Source organism: Amphiprion ocellaris, chromosome 9 (assembly GCF_022539595.1).
Source record: "Amphiprion ocellaris isolate individual 3 ecotype Okinawa chromosome 9, ASM2253959v1, whole genome shotgun sequence".
Taxonomy (NCBI): Eukaryota; Metazoa; Chordata; class Actinopteri; family Pomacentridae; genus Amphiprion; species Amphiprion ocellaris.
Genome location: NC_072774.1, coordinates 4,940,814 through 4,958,851, shown reverse-complemented (window position 1 = coordinate 4,958,851; position 18,038 = coordinate 4,940,814). Strand labels below are relative to the sequence as shown.

At 37.8% G+C, this 18,038-nt stretch overlaps 1 protein-coding gene across 2 annotated transcripts; it reads right to left on the bottom strand.

The window, feature by feature from the left end:
• Nucleotides 1-2,533: 2,533 nt before the first annotated feature.
• Nucleotides 2,534-17,059, bottom strand: gtpbp10 (GTP-binding protein 10 (putative)). 2 transcript variants are annotated; one of them, XM_055013320.1, is made up of 13 exons: nucleotides 16,920-17,059; nucleotides 14,800-14,993; nucleotides 14,592-14,683; nucleotides 13,318-13,462; nucleotides 13,155-13,228; nucleotides 13,023-13,075; nucleotides 12,812-12,919; nucleotides 10,930-11,007; nucleotides 10,719-10,842; nucleotides 7,486-8,873; nucleotides 6,491-6,591; nucleotides 5,621-5,753; nucleotides 2,534-4,767 (listed from the first exon to the last, which is right to left on the bottom strand). In XM_055013320.1, exons 1-10 carry the CDS (start codon nucleotides 16,950-16,952, stop codon nucleotides 8,662-8,664), a joined length of 1,113 nt encoding a protein of 370 aa, XP_054869295.1. In that variant the 5' UTR covers nucleotides 16,953-17,059; the 3' UTR covers nucleotides 2,534-4,767; nucleotides 5,621-5,753; nucleotides 6,491-6,591; nucleotides 7,486-8,661. The 2 variants fall into 2 exon arrangements, with proteins under 2 accessions (XP_054869295.1, XP_023147645.1); XM_023291877.3 differs by lacking the exon at nucleotides 5,621-5,753.
• Between the last annotated feature and the right edge of the window lie 979 nt (nucleotides 17,060-18,038).

Genomic DNA, 18,038 nt, shown 5'->3' with positions numbered 1-18,038 from the left:
TGCAAACATCAGCACCATGTGCTAACTGTGGCTAAAGAACCACATTTACCAAGACAACTATCCAGTACAAAGCCCTGAAACACAGCAAGAAACACATTAAAGTCTATTTTACTGCTGGAAGCCAACGCCTAAAGAACAAACTAAAGCAATGGACCCAAATCCGGTTCAGTGGTGAAGAGAAACAGAGGAAATGTTTGTCTGCAGCTAAATGAAGCAGGAAGACACTGAGCTGCTCAGGTGTTCCTGATAACACCAAGCAGCCACCTGGACAGCCAATAGGAACACAGCTTACTGGAAGTCCAGAGGGCTGGCTTAGTGAAGGTAATTTAGTTTAAAGTTGAAGCAGAAAGTCAACAAAGAAAGTTGAAAACCACCTTCTGATACCTGAAATCTCTGAGTTTTCACACAAAGAACACCTGAACATGTCAAACTGGTTCCATAGTAGAACCATCATTGTAAAAACGTCATATTATGGTGTGTTGCTCAAAAAACATTACGACCCGGCTGTCTAGGGTTGCAGAGGAGCAACACAAAAACAGGACAAACACTGGTTTCCAGGGGGTTAGGAGGATATTTATTTGAAAGAGGAAGTTTACAACAACACAACATGTGAGCAGAAAAATCACAAAGTCTGTCTTTAGTTCAGCTGAAAATATTACTTTTTGTCTTTTTTATTGACCAAACTGTTCAGGAAGTAGATGAAGAATAATTAAAGCTCTCATGTAGAAGTCCAACTTATTTTGGATCCTTGTGGAGAGTTTAATCTTAGAGTTTGTAAAGCTGTTGAGTTTTCAGAGTCACATGGATTGTTTTGACATTTAATAACCGAGTCCTGAAATAAAATTACAGTTGTGGATTTCTGTCATTTAGTCTGGACTAAACAAATAACAGCAGCATAAATCTCAAACGTCATTATGAAGAGTCTGGATTGAGGTTTCTCACTTGATAATGATCAAAACATGAAATTTAGGTTGGTTTAAAGGAATATTCCACCTTAAATCTTTGAATGTTGACCTAAAAGTTTGGTTTCAGGAAGTATTCCACCTACAAGGTCCTCACACGTCCACCTTAAAGGAACATTCCACCAAAAATCCTTGGACATGCACCTAAAATGTTGGTTTAACCGAGTATTCCATCCAAAATCCTCAAAGAGACCTGAGGGACTGGTTAAAAGGAATATTCCACCTAAAACCTCAAATATAGACCCGAAAGGGTGGTTTAGAAAAAATCCTTCAATGTAGACCAAAACCATTAGTATGGAGGAATATTCCACCTGAAATGTAGACCTGAGAAGTTGGTTTGGAAGAATATACCATCCTAAACATCCTTAAATGTAGACTAAAAGACGGTTTGGAAGAAAATTCCACCTAAAATTCTCCAATGTAGACCTAAAAGGTGAGTTTAATGGTATATTCCACCTAAAATTCACTACTGTAAACCTTGGAGGTTCGTCTGATGGTATATTCCACCCAACATTCTTGAACATAAACTTAAGAAGTTCGCTCAAAGGAATATTCCACCTAAAATCCTTCAATGTTGACCTAAAAGGTGAGTTTAATGGTATATTCCACTTAAAATTCACTACTGTAGACCTTGGAGGTTAGTCTGATGGTATATTCCACCCAACATCCTTGAACATAAACTTAAAAAGTTCGTTCAAAGGAATATTCCACCTAAAATCCTTCAATGTAGACCAAAAAAATCTTTGTGTAAAGGACTATTCCACCTTAAATGTAGACCTAAAAGATGGTTTGGAGTAATATTCTACACTAAAATCTTCCAATGTAGACCTAAAAGGTTTGTCTGATGGTATATTCAACCCAACATCCTGGAACATTTACCTAAAAGGCTGGTTTAATCGTATATTCCCAGAAGAACCCTTGAACATTGGGCTTATTGGTATATTCCATCCAAAATAGTTGTAATATACCAAGAAGTCACTGTAAAGGAAATGTAGACCTTAAAGGATTGTTTAAAGGAATATTTCAACGATTTTTTTCATTATTTAATAATCTGTTATCGGTCAGAACCCTGACAAACTTTTTTTCATCAGTTTTTTTAGTGGAAGTCACAAATAAAGGAGCTCTTGGTTTTTCCTGGCGTTACTGAGTCCAAAGCTGCTGTTTCAACACAGAACGTTCACATGCATCCATAAACCTCTCAGCACTCAAACACCCACAGACAGGAGGCCGGCTGGACCGAGGCTCGGCAGCGTCCTCAGACCTACGAGTCAGGGAGTCGCTGAACTTGTTGGTCCGGTTTGAAGGCCTCCGTGTGGTCCAGTAGAAGTCCACATAGTCGGTGTTGGCTTTGAACTGCAGCGACTGGCCACCATCAGGTGGACCGGCTCGTCCTCGTAGGGCTCCTCCTGTAGCCTTGAGGGAACCACAGGAACATTCAGTAGCTGTTGGAGTTCTTCCTGTCAGGCTCATGGTAGAACGGCTCTGAAGAATCTTGTACTTGTCTTATCTGGAACAATCTAACAGCCTAAACTGTTAACAGCAGTGTAAAGAAGCAAACCCTCAGGCATAGATTAGGACTCAAACTAGATTTATTTTAGAAAACAAATCAGCTTAGAGGCATTTGTTCACACATGTGGCTGAATAGGAGGCCGTCCAATCAGATTTGAGGTCTTCACTCTGTAGGTTGTTTGTTTGGTGAGACTCTTGGACCTCCATCAGCTGACATGGATGTTTGATGGTCTTCCTCTCTAGTGCCAGATGATTCATCCATGAATTCAGCAGCTACAGATTGAAATGAAGCTCATGCTGCCGTTATTGAATTCCTGTTCCAGATCAAATGTTCAGAGCTCACCTTGAATGCAGCCGTCTGCTGTCTGATAGGTTTTCTCATTGTAGTCTTCAATAAAGTCTTTTTCCTCATGTCAGGATGTGGTGAGACTCTTTCTCAGTCTCTGCAGACGTCCCTCATTGTGCATCTCCAGAGAAGAAACTGAAAAACTGATCACTGCTTCAGCATCAAACGCTCTCCAGCATTGAGAGTGTTTTAGGAATTCATTCATTGTGTTGTGAACTTTGAAGGAGCAGAAACTTTACAGCTGCCAAAGATATGAGCTCCAATTCTGGATGTTTTAGGAAATGAAGTTCATCAAATGAACACTTGCTTTTTGCTGATAACTCTCATTAAATTACTGAAGAAATCTAACATAAAAACCTGTAAACTCTCAGGCAGCTTTTGTTAAAGTTTGTCTATAATTCTATCATCATGTTCTGGAACCAGGACTCTGCAGAAGTTCCTTCAATCAGATACTTGTGTGTTTCTATTTAAGGTCTCAGGTTTGAACGTACAGCAGAGGATTAGAAAGGAGTGATTTTAATATTTAAATCAGTCCAGTAAATGTTTGGAGAAAAAATGATTAAAATTTGGATTTAGATAGATTTGTGTCAAATAATATTGTAGAGTCTCACTTAAATATATCTAAATGAATTCAGTGTATTTACATTTTATAGAATATTTGATTTCTTAATCTCAATACTGTAGGGTCTGACCCTAAATATTATATTAATGATGTCAATTTAAATAATATTTTAGTGCAGAGTCATAAACTTTAATCAGCTAAACTTACATAATAAATATCACTGCACAATCTTAACCTGAACATTCATATTATTGAGGTAAATTTACATAAATCATGATATTCTTAGAGTCTTAACTGGAATATTTCTAACATTAATCTTTTTGTATTGTGCTGATAAACAAGAATAACCCGACTTTCAGATAATATTTATTGTCTGTGATTGTGAGACTAAATTCATCCACATTTTGGAACTTTACATGCAGCAACTGTAGGAATAAATAAAAATAAAATCTGTTCATTTCCACATTATGCACATTTATTTATTCTTAATATCTCAGACTGAATGGTAGCTGGCAGTAAAAACAAACTCATCTGGACTGCATTTCCCAAAATGGAAACATGGACAGAATTTAACACTCATGTATCCATGGCAACGCTAATGTTTCTGCTTCTTACCAAAGTTCACAACACAAGTAAAGATTTTAATGTAAAACTACAGGGATGACTGCTGACCATAAGTATTCTGATCAATACTTCATGATCAATATCAGGACAGATGTTACAACTCTAGCTGTTGCATTAGACTGCAGTTATTCACAGAGAAATTAAAACATCACATTCCTCATAAAAACTAGATGGGACTTTTATTAAATAAAGTGTTGGTGAATAAACAGTGTAAAAAGTGCAAAGCAGCTCCATTAAATCAGGAGATGTGAGACTTCCACAGCATGGATCACCATCTGCTGTGTTGATTCATAGCTGAATGTCAGAATGAACTGAGATAGAAAAGCTGCTTTGAGCTGCAACATTACGGTCTGACAATCCAACACCATCACAGTTTTCATCTGGTTGTTTTGCTCCAACATGCTGTGAAGTTCAGTTTTTACCTGAATCAATACAGAGATTCTATTTCCAACCAAGACTGGAATAAAAATTAGGATGTTATGAGGTTATTAATGCAACTAAATCCTTTCAGATGGAAGGATTTACTTCTAAGTTCTAATTCAAGTTTCAGTTGGAGCACATTGCATTCACAAAGAAAAACAGCGATACCTTCATAGCAACATTTAATAAACCTAAAGCTTCCCTGTTGGCTCATTGGTGGAGTTTGTTACTGAGCATCTGAACCTTAAATCCAGTGAGACGACCATCTTCAGTCCAGGCCAGTCAGAGAACTTCAAGACCTTCCATCAGCTGGACCAGATGTGGCATCATCTCCCTCTGAACATCTGGATGACAGGAGAAAAGACAGAAATCAAACACAGATCACAGAAATACAATTTATTCACTTTCATCATTTTATAAAAGTAGCATGAACTTTATTAAAACTTGACAACATCAGTAATGAAAGTAAATGTTATCTCGTGTTGAAGCTAAACTTAAAGTCAATTTTAATGACAGTTTATCTTTTTAACAATATTCCCTCAAAATATTGTTTATTATTGGCTTTAGAAGCATTTTTCTTTACTTATTTATTTTTAGATACCTCAGACTGATGCACTTTGCTGGTTTGCAGAGAATTTCATGTACAATGACAATAAAGATCTTCTATTATAACATATTTTGCTAAAAAAAAGAACTGAAACCTTCTCAACCATCTCTCAGTCTGCAAAATTCCAACTGCAACAAAGAATTATCTGATGTAGTTATTATTATTATAATCTTTACTGAACCAGCCCTGGAATTAATAAAAATCTGTATATGGATATGATTTTCTCTGATGGAACCACTAAAACTGCATACAATAAAGTAAATCTCTTCTGCACTGCACACATACTACACTTTTGTATAACTCTGGATGTCAGAGTAAAGGCAGACAGATCCACCAATCAGCCACAACATTCTGACCACTGACAGCTGAAGAGAACAACATCCATCATCTTGTTCTAATGCAACATTCTGCTGGGAAACCTTGACGTTCATGTGGATGTTTGACATGTACCACCACCTAAACACTGGAGGACGAACAACCCCCTAGTCTCCATGGCAACAGCAGTCCTTGATGCCAGCTGCCACCCTCAGCAGGACAAATTAAACTGCTCAGGAGTGGTCTGAGGAACACGACAGAGCTAAGCTGTTCACCTGGGTTCCACAATCCCCACATCCAGATCTGATTGAGCATCTGTAGGATGGTCCAGGATCAGCCTGGTCTAGGTAGGATCCACCCTGCAACCCACAGGATCCACAGGACATCCCCAGAGGTTCTGATGAACCACTGGGTCAGAGGAGTTTTAGCAGCATAAAGGGACCAACACAGTATTAGTCAGGTGGTCAGAATGTTAGACTGTTATTTTGTCATGCTGATTATATGATCAGTAAATGCTACCAGCAATTATAACGTCCACATTGATCAGGAAAAAAACAACAACTGTCAGTTCATTTAGAAACTGTGGGGTTAAACCTAAAAACACAGACCTCAACAGCAGTTTGTTTCAAAGCAGAACACCAGCCGGTTTTCACTAAAAAAGCTTTCAGAGCAACAATTAAATGACAGTTTTGTTCTCATTAAGTTCACAGAGTCAGAGTCAACCAAAATAATGTACACACATCAAGAAGAGAAAAACTTTTATAAATATGTCATTTGTATAAGTACTTCTATACATATAGAGTCCTCTTTCTAAGTTTGATCAAATCACGATAACTCTGTGTCCTGTTGTACGATGTTTTCCCAACAGATGGCGCTACCCTCATGAATGGAGCATCAACAAGTGACGTCTACAACACAACAGAAATGTCTGGAAGCCAGTGGCCACCACTTTGAGCACCTCTTGTAATTGTAGAGGCCAAAGATAACTTTTATTAATCTGGTGGTGTATGAATAAATTTGGTATTGAAATATTTATGCAAGTTTTTCTTTTCCTGATGGGTGTAAACATTATTTTGGCTGACTCTGTATGATGGGTTTCTGACAGGTCACCAGGCAACATCTTTTTATAATAATGACAAACATACCTGCATTCTACAGGAGTGATTTTCCTCATGTGCAGGTAAAGATGTGGGAGGAGTTTAGAGATGACAGGAGCAGGAGTCATCCTCACTAATTCAGCTTCCACCTAGAAACAGAAAGACCACAAACAAACACACCGATAGACTCTCAAACGTTCAACCTCACAGCCTCAAAATATCTGTTTAGGAAGTGTTGTGTTTCTGAATTCTGCTGAAAGCATTGACAGACATTCTCTTACAAGGTTGTGTAAACAGCAGCCTGTCCTCTGAGCTACTGAGAAATCTTCCTGAACAAAGTTTCTATGAGTAAATCAGCTCAACAAAAACTAAAGCCTCAGTAAGAGATAACAGGTATCGCAAATTATAAACAACTTTCTTTGTTAACTCAGACTTTCTGCTTCAACCTCACATAAAAGGGGGAGTTTAACTCATCAGGTGACTGAAAATGAACGGCTTGTACAGTTCTAGATCCAAAAGTAGGATGTTTCAACTCATGTTTTACTACAAATACATGCAGTAATAAATAAATACAATGGCTGGTTGTTAGTTTATTAATGTCACTTTATATACTGGATTGAACTTAAGCAGTGGAAGAGAGAAGGAATTTAATGAAATTATGGAGATTCAGAGAGGTAATGTTGTGCAATGTTAAGTTAAGCGCAGTTTAATTCAAACCAGCTGAATGTTAAACTTCAGTGCAGCTGAACGGGTTTCGGTTAACCTTAAAGTAAAATAACTTTTAAAAAGCTAAAATACACAGCAGAGAAATACAGGTTGAGAAAGTCATTCTAATAATGAGGACAGCTGCAGCAGCAACTAACACAGGTGTTCAGCGGTAAGTTAGCCACCTGTGTTGATTAGCCTGCTAGCTAACTTAGCCGCTTAGCTAGCTAACGCGTCCGGACCAACTGCTCAAACACGACAAAACACAACTCTTCACAAGTCGCTGACTTAACGTACAACAAAACAACGCCTCTGGTTAGAAGTATTTATCTTCTTACCGTGTTTTACTCCAAAAACAAGATCCACAGCAGCCAGAGATGCTACCACACGTGCCGACCATAGATGTCTTCTATATTGTCTATGGTCTGACCAATCACTGCTGTCTGGCTCTCAGTCAGTCTGACCAATCACTGCTCTCTGGCTCCGCCCTCTGAGAATCTTGTTGTCGTTTGGCTCCACACTTGCTGATGACCACTTCCGGCCTCAGAAAATGAAAAACGGACCTTTTTTTCGTTTCTTTCTCTTACTGATTTTATTTATTTGTTATTCTAAATATAAAATGAAAATCAAAGCATTTAAAAAAATTCATATATCCCTTTTGATCATAAATAAGGAAAAACGCCTTGTATTTCAATTTTTTTTGTATTTTAAAACGAAAATCAAACCACCACTCGTTTTTTGTTTTTCAATATCCGTTTCAGCACGGAAAATCCAATTGCCAAAATATAGACGGACCGACAACATACTAAACTATGACGTTCTTTCCACATTTTGGACGACATACTAAACTATGACATTTTTACCCCATTTTGGACCACATGTTTTTGTGATATTTTCAACAACATACTAAACTAGAAAAGCACTCAGAGCGCAGTACTCTGCCAAGGCTGCTCAGTTGACGTATCATTTCCGACGGATGAAATCTTTAATAAAAAATGACCTTGCGCTGAGCACTAGCATGTGTTATGCATGTGCATGTTATGTATGGATACCGAATTGTGTGTAAATTACTCTTATACAACAATCTTAACAATCTTAATCTTAGTGAGTCAAACAGAAAAGACCTGGTTTATACAAAAGCACCTCTACTCTTCTGCATCAGTGAATGGCACTACAACCCCGTCCTTTAACTGAGAGCAACATGAAGCTGTTATTTCAATCATTTCATCAGTCTTGTAACTTCATATCAGTTATTCAGACTCTGACAATCTTCAAACAAACAAGCCGACATTCGAAGCGCAGACTAACTCCTGCCAAACTCGCTGAGCTTCACTGCACTCTGTTTTGGCTGTGAAATCGTCCTTCATCGCTTCTACAGAACTCTGTGTACTGACAGTTTCTGCAGGTGTTTCTCCAAGGATGTCGCAGTTCGACTACTTTGCACTTTTCCTGGCAGCAAAACATCCTCGTGCACCGTAGTTTCCACTGAATTTTCCTTTCTGTGTCCATGTGTGTCACTGACGCTGGTGCGAGTTGTTTGTCAGAGCCTGCAGCTTCTCCAGATGCACAGCTTTAGTCTCGGCGGCTGCGTCTTCATCGAGGGACTGACGGATGCAGCTCTTCAGGTGGTTGATACCGAAGCCGGTGATGGCAGAAACGGGAACCACGTGTCTGAAGGTCAAATAGTTCTTTGGTATCATGTCAGCAGGCAGCAGATCGGAGAATTCTGCAGGAGGAGAGAACAGCAGAGTGAAATAATGTTCTGTCAGCACAATAAAGACAACACAAGTTATTGTTTGTTCTCCAGTGGTCCTGATCATGACTGTTGCCCTCGTAGTAAACTTTTGCATCACTTTAGCTCATCAAAGTCAAAGAAAATTACAAAATTATCCCAAAAAAAACAGAATTTGCGAGCATTTAAGTCAGAACATTTCATTTTAGATTTGCATAATTTGATATAAAATATCCTGACAGGATCAAAGACTGGATTTAAATCTCAATAGTCAGTCTTTGTACAGGACAGGGGTCAGCATTAAACAATGTTTTCCATTTAAAGTTATTTTGTTTGTGATTTAGAAGTGGTTTTCTGATCAAATGTTTAAGGTACGATTTGTTTTCCTTTCTCTAAACTCCAGTAATTATACTAAGAATTAAATACTTTAGGTATTGTGGAATCAACTAAACTGTTTAGAAGGAGGTAAAAGATTAATTTTTTTATGCCTGGGAAAAACTATGATAAAAATTATCAGCCGTAAAGTTCACCAACTAAACATCTGTGCACCGAGTCTGACAGTCACACCTTGTAAACGGTTAAATCTTCAGCAAGAGTCTGGCATTTGAACCCCAAAGTTTACAAAAACAAGTAGTTAGTTAATTTAATTCACAGCACAGAGCATATAAATGAATAAAATCAGCAGCCCTAAAAGCCATTTTCAGCTTAATTCTACCACCGTTACTTATAAGCTCTTATCTTGGTACTAATAGTACATTTATTTGTTTAGCACCTTTCATAAACAAATTGCTTTACTATAAGAGCTAACCATACATGTTTTAGAACAGCCTCGGCTATCCACATATTCCATTATTTATATATAATAATACCTGCAGATTTTTTAAATTAGCCTTTACATCATGGAAAAGAAATATTTCTTATAATAAAATTGTTGTGTTATTACATGTATTTCACTGTAAAGTGCTGTCAGTAGAGATTTATTTTCATAATTACATAGATGAAATGGGAATTCTGACACCAAGTGCATCAGATGGGCTCCGAGGGCCATGAGAAGATTTACTTTGTCATAACTTCAGTAATTAACTTATACAGAAAAAAATCAGTCAACTGAATCTGAAACACCTTCTGTTTCCTTAAAAGCAGCCAACAAATGTAATATGATCTGGCATTATATTTTAACTGCCCAAAAGAAGAAAGAAAAACATGTAGTTGTGCTTTTTATTTACCTTGTTGATACATTTACTCAAGCTAAATGCATGGAGTTTTTTTCATGTGTGAAAAATAAAATAAAGATTTATGCACCTCAAGATGTCCAGGAACTTCTCTTTCCTAAATATGACATTTTTCTTCTAATGTCTCAAATTGTATTACAAAGCTTTTGCTTCAAAGTTGTGCATCATAATATAAACAGTGTGCAGAGGTAAATTAATTAATTGGATTTAGAGATGCTGAAGTGCAAACAGAGATCTGTCTTCAAATACTGACACATACGCTACCGTTCAAAAGTTTGGGGTCACTTATTTTTGATGTCCTTATTTCTGAAAGAAAAGCAGTTTTTTTTCAATGAAGATAACATTAAATGAATGATAAGTCCAGTGTAGACATTGTTAATGTGGTAAATGACTATTGTAGCTGGAAACAGCTGATTTTTAATGGAATATCTCCATAGTGGTACAGAGGAACATTTCCAGCAACCATCACTCCTGTGTTCTAATGCTACATTGTGTTAGCTAATGGTGTTGAAAGGCTCATTGATGATTAGAAAACCCTTGTGCAGTTATATTAGCACATGGATAAAAGTGGGAGTTTTCATGGAAAACATATTTACATCATATTTACCTTCTGGGTTTTCTAGTTGCTCCTGCAGCTCTTCTAGTTTGTCCTCAGCATCAGGCAGGTCCATCTTATTCACCACCAGTAGTGCAGGTTTGGACACCAGCTCCTCTTTGTACAACTCCAACTCCTAAAGGAAAAGAATAAGATAAAGGATCAGAATGAATATCTGACAATGATTGCTACTGTGATTTTTTAACCGTAAAATCAGACTCACCTTGGTCAGAAGCTGCACAGCTTCAAAGGCCGACCTGAACTGTGTTTTACTCGCCAGCTGGAAACCACAAACATCCACCTGCAGCCACAAAACACAACCAAACATCATCATCATTATCATTAGAGGCAATAAGAGGCAGACTGGTAACAAAAACAGCCTGAGAATTTACAACAGTGTTTATTTGTATTGCTTGTGTTAGGTTAAATATAAAGGAAGACTAATTTTCTAAGATTTTTCACTGATGTTTCCAGTACAGAAAGCAAAAATTTAACGTTGAATTAATGCATAACATTGAATTAAAACATTCACCTGATGCCTAATTTGACTAAAATAATCTGCTTCTATGATCAGAATTATGTAAAATACTGCAACACACGTCATTTATTCTGTTTATCAGTGAAGCAACAATAATGAATTAACTCTATCGTATGAATGATGCATTGTGTTCTAATTTACTTCAGTTACACAAGATCCTCCTCATTTTTTACCTTTCTGAGCCATGTTCATGAGTTTTTAACAAATCACATATACTGCTCAGCTGCCTATCAAATATTTTATTACTTACAGGCTGTAAGATGAAAAAGAACTGATGAGCAATATAGAATAAAATGAGCACATTTACATGTTTGTTTCACACATCCACAGTTGAAGTAACAATTTTTTTTTAAAAGACGTTTTAGAGAAATGAATCTCCTCTAAACATTTGTGCACCGAGTCTGACAATTAAACCTTGAAAATGGTGAAACTTGCTGATGCACAAAAACCTCAAAGTTAACAAAAACATTTAATTAGTTCATTTAATCTGGCACAGAGAACGTAAGCTGCTATTTCACTCTTCACCACCATCCATCCATCCATCATCTATACACCACTTAATCCTCATTAGGGTCACAAGGGGCTGGAGTCTATCCCAGCTGACTTATGGTGAAGGCAGAGGACACCTGGACAGGTCACCAGTCTATCACAGGGCTATAGATACAGGGGGTCCTCGACTTACGTCGGAGTTTCGTTCCTACGGCGCGATGCAAGTTGTTTTTCACCGTAAGTTGGAACTCCGGCAAAAATGTAAACAAAGCCGTTACGCGTATCACGATATCCATCAGTTCTTCATAAAAGTCATAAATACCAACGACTTTCATGCATGTATGATTCATTTTGAAAGAAGATAACAGCATTTTACAATTTGATCTAATAATGTCCCTTTGTGTGGAGCCATAATGAAGGGCAAAAAGTTGGCAAATGTAGCCCAATCCAAGGTGGTCTGCAACCAGCGAATGTAAACAAAGCCGTCTTACAGCATTACATGACGATGTATTCGTCCGCTCCACTCCCTAACTAGTTGCACATAGCCAGTTTCAACATAACGATGAAACGCTGTAGGTCGAGGACCCTCTGTAGAGACAATCACACTCGCATTCACAACTACGGACAGTTTAGAATCACCAATTAACCTCAGCATATTTTTGGACTGTGGGAGGAAGCTGGAGAACCCGGAGAAAACCCACGCATGCACAGGGAGAACATGCAAACTCCATGCAGAAAGATCCCAGGAAGGCCAGGACTCGAACCAGGGATTTTCTAGCTGTAAGAGAAAAGTGCTAACCAGCAAGCCACTGTGCAGCCCTCAACACCACCAGAGAAGCTTTCTTCTTTTTAACACCTTTTCTGCATCTCCTCAGAGTTCACCATTTGCGTTGCTGCAGCTTAAATGGTCTATTCAGTATCTGTACATGAGTTGTATAGGGAATTAATGCAGGGGTTTAAAAAAACAGCAGCCCACCAGGAAATCCCTTCCCAATGACCAGTCTGCATCTCTGAAGAATTTCTAGCTGGATATCCTGACCACGCTCACAAAAATGCAGGTATAAGAGTCACTACTCACCACAAACAGCAGCTGCTTGGTCCTCTCCACGTGTTTTAGGAACTTGTGGCCCATCCCTTTGTTCATGTGGGCACCTTCAATCAGCCCCGGGAGGTCAGCGACAGAGATCTACGGAAAGAAAAGAGCAACAGGAACACGAGTTAACGATGATAAACAACTCTAATTCAATGGACAGTTAAAACACACAAAGCTCCAACACGCGGTCACAGACCTGCTTGTAATCTTGATACATCAGTTTGCCGATCTCCGGCTTCAAAGTTGTGACTGAAATTTATAAAACAGATTTTAGAAATAGCAACAAAACGCATCAAAGTAAACAGGTGATTATTAATAAAGTTCTTACAGGCGTAGTTGGCGATCTGAGGCGTTGCGTTCGACAAAGCTGTCAGGAGAGAAGACTTCCCTGCGTTTGGGAACCTGACGGTGATTCAACGGAAGAAAAATCACATATTTAACTAAACTTACAGGGTGTCAGGCAGTGTGCTCATGTGTGTTTCTGTTCTCACCCCACGAGGCCGAGGTCAGCGATGAGTTTGAGGTCCAGCCTGATGTGTCTGGCCTGACCTTTACTGGGCTCAAAGCCAGAGTGCAAAGAGCCCCCGGAGCCTCCTCTAGCCACCAACACACGATCGCCGTCAGCGTTCAGGTCACCTTGGAAGTTAAATGAAATTCAAATTGAAGGTTTTGACACAGTTTAGGTGAGTCAGTGCTGATTACGGATTGTGATTGACATCTGTAAGAACAGGACATCCAGAGAGTGCTGCAGGAGCGCTGCGAGCAGAGCATCATTGCAAATTTAAGTCAGGTATTGTTTTTGATTCTTATAGGCACAGATTTAGAACTTTTTGGTAACACTTTATAAGTTTTATGCCACAAATTACATATCTGATTATTATGCAGGGTGTCCCTAAAGTCTGGACACAAAGGAAATCTCATTAACTATAATTATTTTGCCTCCACAGATTAAATATGACTTTGTCGAAGTCTGGACACATAGGTAAAAATAGAGATTTTCAAGAAATTAAATTCATCTGCTATCTTTCTATATGTTCATCCTTCCCGTCCACTGAGAAGTACCAGTTCAACTCGTTCTTCTTTCAACAAAGCCATATTTAATCTGTGGAGGCAAAAAAAATGATAGTTAATGAGATTTCCTATCTTACCAGATTTCAGGTATACCCTGTACAACGTCATGTGCATCATTTGTTTATATTTCAGATCAAATTTCTGTTTTTCTTCTAAGTTTACAGTTTCTGTTACTCTCTGGTGAAATAAATCTTTGTTTTTCATGGGCAAAACTAGCATATATACACTACTGTTGAAAAGTCTGGGGTCACCCAGGCAATTCCATGTTTTCCATGAGAATTCACTCTTTTATCCATGTGCTAACATAACTGCACATGGGTTTTCTAATCATCATTTAGCCTTTCAGCACCATTAGCTAACATAATGTAGCATTAGAACACAGGAGTGATGGTTGCTGGAAATGTTCCTCTGTACCTCTATGGAGATATTCCATTAAAAATCAGCTGTTTCCAGCTACAATAGTCATTTACCATCTTAACAATGTCTAGAATGGATTTATCATTCATTTAATGTCATCTTCATTGGAAAAAACACCCGCTTTTCTTTCAGAAAGAAGGAGATTTCTCAGTGACCCCAAACTTTTAAGTGGTAGTATATATGACTCTCTATTCCAACATTAAACATTACATATCTGACTGTGCTGGTTCTGTTTTATACAACATGAGGGACATTTAACAAAATGTTCCTGACATACCGATCGTTCTGCCGTCATCAGTAGTAACAGTGATACCAACAGGAGCGTGGACCTCCTTGTCTTTCCCCGTTTCTCCTTTCAGAGCTCGAACACTTTCAACAAATGCAGCACAAACAGCTCTGACTGACCCACAACTACAGAACTGCAACAAAACATCAGTAAGCAAGCAGTGGAATGTAAATTAAAGATTGCATTTGCAGAAACCAACCTGCTATTGGCTCCTGCTCCAGCTACAAAACGCTTCTGTGGGTATTTGTCCTTGATCCTCTTCAGGGTTGTGTTCTTCATCGCCACCACCCAAACATCTCCTCCGTTGCCTCCCTGTCCGCCCAGACGAGGTAAACCCATCCCGCCGCTGCCTCCGCGGACGTACAGACGCAGGTTGTCCACAAAGTTTCCATACTGCAAAAAGGCAAAAGAGAGAAATTAGACTGGTAAGATATTCACAAAGTGTTCAGGGAGAAAACCACTGAAAAATATACTTTATATTTAGAATACTTGTTGGAAAATTCCCTGATGGGATCACAGAGTGTAGATAAAATCTTCACATATAGAAGTATACTGTTGTGCAGTACAATTGTTTTTTGTGACTTAGAAGAGGTCTTTGATGAGATAAGATGAGATTTGCTTTACTTCCTCAAGACTTCAGCAACATATTAAAGAAATAGCAGGTAATCAAATCAGAAGCACAGGGTTTTCCTTTAAAGTAGCGAAAATATTAAGTTTGATGTGGCTTCAAATTTAAACTGTTTAAAAGAAGGTAAAAGATCTTCACATTGTTCATTTTTACCAATTTTGGGATTCTACTGGTGTCTCAACCCAGAGCTAAATACATTAATATATATTTATAGAAAACCTGAAATAAATATAACAAAATAACTATAATTTCTATGTATATTTATATTGTTATTATTCTGCTGTTTACTTGGTGTAATTTATTAGTAAACGGCATTGCTTTTAGAGTTGATTTGTTGGTCTTATGATGTCCTGGATATGGAAACCTTTGGTCAATTAATTGATGAGTCAATCGACTAAACACTGTTGTGCAACTACTCTTAAAAACCTCTTTTGATTTATATTTTTACCCTTTTTGTACATTTTATAGATGAACAGTATTCTCTGCTAACAGTATTCTCTGCTTTTTGCACTGTATTGTCTCTCTGGCAATTATAATTAGCACTACTGTGTTAATATATTCTTTCGACATGTAAATATCTGTATATTTATTTTTTCGTATTTGTTTTTTATTATTACTATTTTTTTTTAAAATATCTTTTTAAAATTTTATTTCATTTATTTTTGCTCTTCTTCTTTCTATAGTTATTTTATTATTCTCTTTCCTTATTCCTAGAGTGACACCAACAGCCGAAACCAAATTCCTTGGATGTTGTGTGGCCATTAAAGCTGACTCTGATTAGGGCTGCAACAAAGATTTATTTTCCTTGTCGATTATTTTCTTGATGAATAGATCAGTTGTTCATTCCATAAACTGCCAGAAAAAAGGGGGAAAAATGTTTCCCAAAGCCTAACAAATGTCATGTTTTGTCCACAAACCAAAAATATTCAGGTTACTGTCATAGTGGAGGAAAGAAACCAGAAATCAAACAAAGCAGCTGAAACTAATCAATCAATCAATAAACAGTTACAGCTTAGTCACAGTCTAATAATCATAGCTGTGTAAAAGAGATAAGTATAGTCTACAATAGATGGCAGATGAATCAGTCATTTATTTAGTAGGTTAATTTCCTTCCAGCTGTCTTTTCCTTCTTTTGAAATGTTTCTACCTTCTCCAACGCTGTTTTCATCTGACTTTTCAAGCCTATTTGATGCCTTTTTTGTGTTTTGCTGCCTTGTGAAGCCCTTTGTAGCTATAATTTCTGAAAGACTTCCGAAAAGTACACTATAAAAAATCATATTATAATTACATATATTAAAATTATCGCTAGTTGCAATGCTAAGCATCTGAATTGTGCATCTTTGCCCATGTACAGTTAATTTTTTGTCATCCAGGAGAATGTGTTTGCTATTTTAAGTCCTCCTTTTTCAAATGTCAAGTAAATGAAACTAAATTTAACAAAACTGTTGTCTTTGCTAATGAATAATACATTTATGTGTTTGATAAGAGGGCATAAAATTGTGTCATGCTGTAAATATAAGTTTGCTGTTGTGCTGTTTACTGTAGCCACACATACATGTAGCTGTTAGCATCTTACTGTTAGTTTCGCATCCTGATACACTCACAGTTAGCATGCCAGCTAACGTCAGGTGTTATAAAACCGTCACTGCTCAATTATTTATCTCCACATCACAGTCTGCTGCAGTTCTTACCTTCCGGAGACAAATTCTACTGAAGTTCACCATCTTCAGTGGCGTCTGCTGCCACTTTTCGTGTTTTAGCCGCAGCTAACTGCTAGCAAACATGTGTTTGTATGAAGGACAGTGAGTAGTTGTTTCTCTCCGCTGATTGGACAATAAGCCGGAACGGTTCTGCGGAGTCTCGCCGCTGATTGGACAGTGATACGGAAGAAGTGGCACAGTCTTGCCGTTGATTAGACGATGAGGATCCGTGCGGGACTGAGCTGCTGCTGGGACAAAACATGAAATATCCTTCTTTTTCTGCTTGTACACAAGAAAACGGAATTGCAGTCCAACAATTAAACCCAAAATTACTCCAGCCTGTGCTAAAGTTATAGTTATTTTTATTTATTTATTTTTATTTTTTACACAACTTCACTCAACTCAACTTATTCTGTTTGGAAATGACATAAACAAGCATCAAAAGACTGTAAGACACTGAATTGGAGATTATAGAAAGGATTGGGACACTTTAGAAATATGGTAGGAATGACCAAGATTACTTAAAATGATATAGAAGCTGCATTTTCTGCAACAATTTTGAGGATGTGAATGATTTTTAGTGAGGCACTGTGGTAAAACAATTCATCATAGAAATAGTTAAGAATTTACCATAATATTTTTAATATGATGCTTTACCATCTGTTGTCACTTGTTTATGTAATTATGTATATAATTATTCATTTACCACCAGAAAAAGATGAGGAAACCAAAGTGTGTCAGTCTGGAGAACTGGCTCAGACTCAGACTAAGTTTAGACTTGATAATCAGTGTAAAGACGTGGCCTCACAGACACTTGATTCAGGTCATCTTTATATTCATTTAAACTTATTCAGGCTTATAATTTTCTGCAATTATTGACACTGCACCAGCTGCATAGTCTGTAATTTTGACATTGTTGTGATGCTGTGAGAGGCATCACTTCCCCAGCCTCCTGCAAGTAGGCCAGTAATTGTTGCACCTATAAACCTACCGAGCCACCCTCCCCCTCTGGCAGCTATCACAGCTTGCAAAGAGTCCCTTTCTTCTTGACAGATGAGTTTGCAACCACTCCTCCCTGCAGATCACTTGGAGCTCCGGGGTATTTATAGC

Excerpts from the sequence above, each read along its gene's own strand:
- gtpbp10 (XM_055013320.1), bottom strand. The coding sequence starts at position 16,952 with ATGGTGAACTTCAGTAGAATTTGTCTCCGGAAG. Across the intron at positions 14,684-14,799 it reads GGAGCAGGAGCCAATAGCAG|TGTTCGAGCTCTGAAAGGAG; the intron begins GTTGGTTTCTGC and ends ATTTGTTGAAAG. Across the intron at positions 13,463-14,591 it reads TGATGACGGCAGAACGATCG|GTGACCTGAACGCTGACGGC; the intron begins GTATGTCAGGAA and ends TTAACTTCCAAG.